Source organism: Propithecus coquereli, unplaced genomic scaffold (genome assembly GCF_000956105.1).
Source record: "Propithecus coquereli isolate 6110/MARCELLA unplaced genomic scaffold, Pcoq_1.0 Scaffold63, whole genome shotgun sequence".
Classification (NCBI taxonomy): Eukaryota; Metazoa; Chordata; class Mammalia; order Primates; family Indriidae; genus Propithecus; species Propithecus coquereli.
The window spans coordinates 6947194-6954445 of record NW_012152285.1 but is presented as its reverse complement, the minus strand read 5'-3'; the positions used below and the strand labels follow the sequence as shown (position 1 = coordinate 6954445).

Below are 7252 nucleotides of genomic sequence, written 5' to 3'. Positions count from 1 at the left end.
TAACATTTTGATTTCCACATCACTGCCAAAGGAAGTCAGAACGGAGTCAAGGGTTTAGGTTGACTACTGGCTCTGACAGACCATGTGAGTGAAAAAGGCCATTGCATTTACTAGCTTTAGTTTTTCTTCCAGGGAAATGCAAAGCGCCTTTTAATTAAATGCCGCTTCATTGTTTTATGGTGCTTATATGCTTTCCTAACGCTTGTTAGAGAAGTTGGTAATTCTTGGCAGTCGTTGTCTGCTGTGTGGTGCATTTGTGGATCCACCCCAACCTAAAACATGCAGCCAGTTTGGGATTGCGCAGGCTAAGGTGACGGAGAGGATGCGCAGATACACCAAGCAATGAACAATATAAACATTTCAGATAATATATACATTTGTATTGAGCCACAACTTCTGTGTTCTGATTCAACTATTCCCAAGTTAACATGCCCCAAGCCCGCGTGAGCTGGCGCCCGGCCTGCTCCGGCTCCAGGCGGGACGTGCCTGCGGGGCCCCCTCGCCCACGGCTCGCGTTACGCGGCTCGGTCCAGCTGGCCCGGGCGTCCCCAAGCCTTCCCCGAGCTCCCAGCTCGCGCTGCCCGCACGTCCAGCCGCGTGGTGATCACGTACCCGGGGCGAGGGCTCGCGTCCCAGCTGGGCGCTGGTTGGTCGCGCCATCGGGCCCGAGGCCCGGCGATTGGTCCAAGGGGTTCACGTGGTGAGGAGCAGATAAGCAGCCGCTCGGCGCCCGCCCCGCAATCCGCCCGGGCCACCGCGGAGTGGGGACGGCCGGAGCTGGGGTGCGAACTTCCGCAGACTGCGGGTGCTGGCTCTCACGGTGCGCCGCCGCCTCTCTGCCTAATGAGCTGCACCAGGTAGGTTCACTGCAGCTCTGCGCCCCGGCACAGAGGGCAGCCGCAGCTGCGGGGAAGTTGGGGGCGTGTTAGTTCTGTCACCTCTGCAAATGGAGACCCCAGGGGAGGGCAAGTTGACTGATTGCTGAGTTGAATGTGGCAACCAGAAGGCCTTGGAGGTGTGGAATTTCGCTCTGTTTCTTAGGTACAGCCTATTTTGGTGATCAGCATCTTAAACCAGAAACTGTCTCAATGTGAGTCAGCTTTAGTTCGGATTCCCTCAAGGATGCGACTGTTACCTTTTGATCCTGAACAAATGTCCCAAAGACTCTGGTGGCTTAACTTGTGAGAACAGCACTCTGACATTGCTGGTTAGCTAGTTTAGCTTGGGGGATGGGGGGCGCGAAATTACAGGATGAATGAATTTGCATTCATTCGTTCTTGTCATGGTTTGCCATAGCAAACTCAGTCTCGGAGTTTGAGCAGACTATTATTTTTAACTCTTGTCCAGGACTTAAAGTTCCAGGGAAATCACCCAGTACTAAAACTGTCTTTCTATAAATGCAAAAGATAAAAAAACCTCCCATAAACTACTTTAAATAGTGTCTCCAGATATAACTTAGCAGAAGACTTCTCTAAAAATCCTGTTAACTATTATTAGACCCACAAATATAGCTTTAGCTTTCATTTGTTTGTTCTAAGTCTGTAGGTCTCCCAGAAAAACCCGAGAGCTAATAAAGTAAATTCTGTGAATGTTCTTTATTATCCATTTTGTGATAATGACCACTTGCCTATGTCCTTAGAGGTGCTGTGAAGTTACTAAAGCCAGACTGAGAAATGGCATATACAGTATACACGCACTTCTTATCTGCAAAGCTAAGAAAGGGGAAAAAAATCCTAATTCCATAAACTTGGCAATATGTAATGAGGGATAAAGTAATGAGGGATGCTTCTTGGTTTAATATTGATAAGCATGGTTATGTTTTAAGTTTTAAATAGATTTATTGTCCTTCTTATAAATGTCCATTACCAAAACATTAGAAAATACCAAAAAATACCGAAACAAAACAAAAATAGATCACCTACAATCCTATCACCCAGAGATTATTATTAACTTTTTGGTGTATTTCCTATAGAGTTTTTCAATATTTATAAGTTCATATATATATATATATATATATATATACTATATATTAAAATACATTCTAATTTTCAGGTAATCGGTTTTTCTACTTACATGTGCACTTGTCATGGACATCTTTTTATATGAAATATAGATTATACAAAGTTTTTCTTCAAGTGCATGAATTATTTGGGAAAAATGAGGAGGAGCACACTAGTCAAAGTGCAAAGATAATTCTCTGACTTCCATTCTTTCTAGCCTTATCACTCTCAAAATTGTTCCATGAGAATTTTTGTTGCTTTTTTTTCCTTTTTAAGGGGATTACCTTTCCAGAGAAGTGTAAAGAATTTAACAGCAAAAAAAAGCAAAAGCAGCCAGAGGAATCAGAGGTTCTGGAACTATGACTCCTCATCCTGACTGGTCATTAGAATCACCTGGGCAGCTCTAAGAACGTATCTACTCCCAGAGATTCTGCCTCAGTGGCTCCACGTCCCAGGAATCTGAATTAAAAAAACACACACACACACACACACACAAACCAAAAAACTAATTTCCTAGCCCATGGTGACCAGATAGGTTTGAGAAACACTAGTTCAGAACAGAGCAAATGATTCTTAGAGCTGTATTTAGAGATTATCACATCCAACCCTTTGATTTCTCAGAAGGGGGAACTGAGACCTGCCCCCTGCCCACCAAAGTGTTTTAAGCAGTTAACATACAGCCCTGTAGCCAGGCAAGGGTAGAAGTAGACACAGAAGGAAGATCTGGTCACCTAATACTGTTCTCTTTCACTACATATGATAGCATCTCCCTGATACTGCACTGGCTATATATAATTCACTCAGTACGAAAATAGTACATATGTATTTGGGACTGGGGAAGAGTGCTTCAGATCCAGGTGACAATCCTGCTTCCTTTTGCATTTCAGAATGATCCAGGTTTTAGATCCACGTCCTTTGACAAGTTCAGTCATGCCAGTGGATGTGGCCATGAGGCTTTGCTTGGCTCATTCGCCACCTCTGAAGAGTTTCCTGGGCCCTTATGATGATTTTCAACAAAGACAAATTGTGAATAAATTAAAGCCTCTGAAATCATGTCTCAATGTAAAACAGGAAGCCAAATCGCAGAATGACTGGAACTGCTCACACAACCAAGCCAAGAAACGGGTTGTGTTTGCTGACTCCAAGGGTCTCTCTCTCACTGCCATCCACGTCTTCTCCGACCTGCCGGAAGAACCAGCATGGGATCTCCAGTTTGATCTTTTGGACATTAGCAGTATCTCCTCTGGCTTAAAACTCCATGAGGAGAGAAACCTCATTTTAGATTTCCCTCAACCTTCAACTGATTACTTAAGTTTCCGGAACCACTTCCAGAAGAACTTTGTCTGTCTGGAGAACTGCTCTTTGCAAGAGCGAACAGTGACGGGGACCGTGAAAGTCAAAAACATGAGCTTTGAGAAGAAGGTTCAGATCCGTATCACTTTTGATACTTGGAAAAGCTACACCGATGTGGACTGTGTCTACATGAAAAATGTATATGGTGGCTCAGATAGTGACACCTTCTCGTTTGCCATTGACTTACCCCCTGTCATTCCAACTGAGGAGAAAATTGAGTTCTGTGTTTCTTACCACGCGAATGGGCAAGTCTTCTGGGACAACAACGATGGTCAGAATTATAGAATTGTCCATGTACAATGGAAGCCTGATGGGGTGCAAACGCAGATGGCACCCCAGGACTGCACATTCCACCAGGCATCCCCTAAGACAGGGTTAGAGTCACCAATCTTTGGCAGTCCAAGGCTGGCTAGCGGGCTCTTCCCAGAGTGGCAGAGCTGGGGGAGAATGGAGAACTTGGCCTCTTATCGATGAATTAAGCAACCTAGTGATTGGTTTTGACCTGTCATATTCCCCATGCAATTCTAGGTCTGTATTGCTCAATATTAGGAAGTCTTTGCTACTTTCCATCAGTAGGTTTAGGTTGGAGCTTTTGAGACCTGGCTACAGAAAAGAAAGCCACTTGAGAATTTAGTGTTGGGGTCTGTAGAGATGACGCTGCCCAATTTTGCTTTGGAGGATCAAGTAACAGCCTGGGAACTGTTTTAATAAAGGTGATACCTCTTCAGTGCCCTTCCTCCTTCCCTCTCAGTTCATGAGCTTTCAGGTTGGGCAAGGAAAAGGTGAGCAAGGACAGCTGATGGTGATGGAAAGCTGTGTTAATGGTATGAGGAATGTGTGAAAAGTATACACAGAGGGCTCTGAAGCTGAAGTCAGAGTAGGAGCAGGAGATCTGACACTTAATTGTTGGTGAGAAAATGAAGGCTATTTTGTGTTTTTAAGTCGGTTTTATGGTTCTATCCTGGGGAAACAATTTGTAGAGGGGAAAAAGATCTATGTATTCTTGTAGACAAAAGCCAAATAACCTTTTAAGGGTATTGAGTGTTATTGGGTGAAGATGAATTGTAACTCTGGAGAATCAGTATCTTAGGTGAAGCCTTTCTGTTCAAATGTGTTCTACCAAAAATCATGATTTGGGGAAGGTTTAAGCAAATCTGGCTTTGCAGTCCTAATGTTATAAGGGTTTTCGTGATCAAGACATCATGCTTGGGTTCTTGGCGTAGAACCCTGCTAACAAAAACCACGCCATCATCAGTGGTTAACAACACATAGGGACTCCATGTCATGTCAGATAGCTCATGGCAAGTGCCTTGATTAAATCAGAAAAGTGTAGTTGCTTAGCCCAAATATCTGAATGGCCTCAGGAGAAGGTCCACTCTGTACGCTGGCATTCCTCTTTGTATACTGTTGTATCTTTGAGAGTGTTGTCGGTGTGTACACAACTCACATCCTTCATATTGAAGGTGACTCATTTTTCTGCCACACTTCTTTGATGTGATGTTCGAAGTGAGGCCTGACACTAGGATTCTCAATGCAAGAATCCAGTACCTTGCACGTAGAAGTAGCAGTCTATCTCTTGCCTATTTTTATTTTGCTGTTTTAATTTCCTTTGAAGTCAAAATGCTTCTTTAAAAAAAAATAGATGCAAATTGTTTTGGATGTGTTGTAATATATTTGTTTTTGTGTGTGTATAAATCCATTCTGTAAGATCTTAAGGACAAGAGTCCCAGAATGTTTGCTTCTATTATTGTGCACATGCACTGAGAGATGTCAAGAGAGAGCAGTTAATTTTATCATGTGTGACGTGCCATGCTGGAAAAGTACTATTGGAATAACTCTGCTGTGATATAGTATTTGAGGTTTGGCTAGCATCCATAATTTTTTTACTGTAAATATTTCACTCTACTCTATCTATCCTTTATGAGCTTCTCACTGTAAGAATAAACGTGTTTGATATAAGACCCGACTATGTTTTCTTTCTCAAAGCCACAGTTAGTGAAATAAGAAGCTCTCCTGTTTTGTTTAGGAGCAACTGAGCAGAGTGAGTAGACCAGGAAGTGGATCCCCTGAGGGTAATCCTTATAGCCCAGTCTCATTAGTGAGCACACTGCCTACCACCTGACCACTGGGGCTGGGGCCCGGTGCTGTGACTTGAACTGCTGTCACTGTTCCCAAAAAACTGTCCCCATCTGTGGTTCCTGCTCATCACGCACACTCTGTGCTGGGTCATGGTTATCTTGGAGGCCACATCTCAGCTTTAAAATGGGAGATGGTGTGAGTAGGGCTGGAGTGACTCCTACCACTTGAGCTCCAGCACCTTCCTGAAGGGGCAAACATTAGAGCTGCACAGGGGGAATATGGAGGGCAGTGGGCATCAGGCCCAAACTAAGGGGAGAAGCACAGATCTCTGGGGTGAGAGGCAGCAAGTCCATGAACCTACATGGTAGCTCTGGTTCTGCCTAAAATTTCAGAAGGAGCTTCAGTGTGGTGTTTCTTAAGGGGAAATCAATGACCAACCTATTAAAAAGGCCCGGTTATGAAGAACAAAGTTTTATCATATCATAGCATCCTCTATGTTAGAGGTTATAAACTGCGCACCTGCAGGGTGTGTCTGGGCACGGATGTGTTTTATCTGACATAAAGGAGTTTTTTTTTTAAAGAATTTATTGCCAAGATATGACAATTGGTAGGCTACATAAAAATATCCAGATTTCTTTTTATTCCTCAAAAAATTATAAGATCTTTCCTAATGGCAACAATCACATGGAGTTGAATAGCAGCTGCCCCCTTAGATGGGGCGCACTGTCCCAGGTGGGGCATACTGCCTTGCTCTGGCCACAGTCCCCTCACATGGCTTCATTCCTTGGCACTATCTGCTGACCCCTGTTTGGTTTCCCCTGGCTCTCTGTTCATGCAGATGGATGGGTGAAGGATAACATCTTCCCAAGGGATGGAGATAAATCCAATTTGGGTCTGAAAGGGAGCTTAATCACCAGGGCACTCAAATGCCTACCTTTAGGAGAGAAGAAACTAAGATTCAGGCAGGGGAAGTGACTTGTTCGAGGTCCCGGGCCAGGTTGAGTTGGCTAGACGGTAACTTTGCTTGTTGTTCCTCTGCTTCATACCTCCTCCTCGACGTCTCCCTTGGAGACCTTCCTTTTCTCACTTCTTCAACAGGGAGCTATTTTCAATCAGGCATGACTCTGGCCAACTCTTGCTGGTCACCCGTGTCAGCTTGATCCAACGTTGGTGTGTCCCTGGGCTGCTCCTGAAGAAGGACCCTGTCAAAGAGCAGAATGTTCCTGGACCTTTGCTATTGAATGGGATTAACTGCATTTCACATCCTCATATCTCACCGAATAGCAGAAGCAACTCTGCTTTCAAAATTTATCATAGGAGAATGGCTTGAATTTGGGATGCTTGATATGCTGTTCAAAAAGTATATATAAGGCTTTATTTAGTTATTTAAGGAAGGACTCTGTTATTTTCTAAATTGATGGCTCTCCTTTTAGTTCATCCCCAAACTGAAAAGCTGAAAATCTCAAGTGTGGGAGTAAACATGCATCTTTATCAACGTGAATCCAAAAGTTCTGCATGAGATAGGGAGAGTCTCTTGCTTGGCCTTCATCTCCAGAATCCCCATAGAGTTTTCTAGCAGCAACTGGGAGCTGTTGCCTGAACAAACCCTCTTGTTAGGCGGCAGGGATCCCAAACTCAGAGCAGTCCCACGTGCAATTTTGCTGACTCCTGGCCTCCTGACTCTTCCTTCTTTCTGCCAATGAGTAGACACCTGCTATTGTTTTTGGAGGGTCCCTCTAAGGTGGTGGTCCTTAACCTTGGCTGCCTATCAGATTCACCTGGGGAGCTTTAAAAAATACTGATGCCAGCCGGGCACAGTG

At 44.2% G+C, this 7252-nt stretch overlaps 1 protein-coding gene across 1 annotated transcript; it reads left to right on the top strand.

Moving 5' to 3' along the window:
* Window positions 1-715: 715 nt before the first annotated feature.
* On the top strand, window positions 716-4957 carry PPP1R3C (protein phosphatase 1, regulatory subunit 3C). The gene is made up of 2 exons (XM_012659747.1): window positions 716-857; window positions 2888-4957. The coding sequence occupies exons 1-2, from the start codon at window positions 844-846 to the stop codon at window positions 3825-3827; spliced, it is 954 nt and encodes a 317-aa protein (XP_012515201.1). The 5' UTR covers window positions 716-843; the 3' UTR covers window positions 3828-4957.
* Window positions 4958-7252: the final 2295 nt, after the last annotated feature.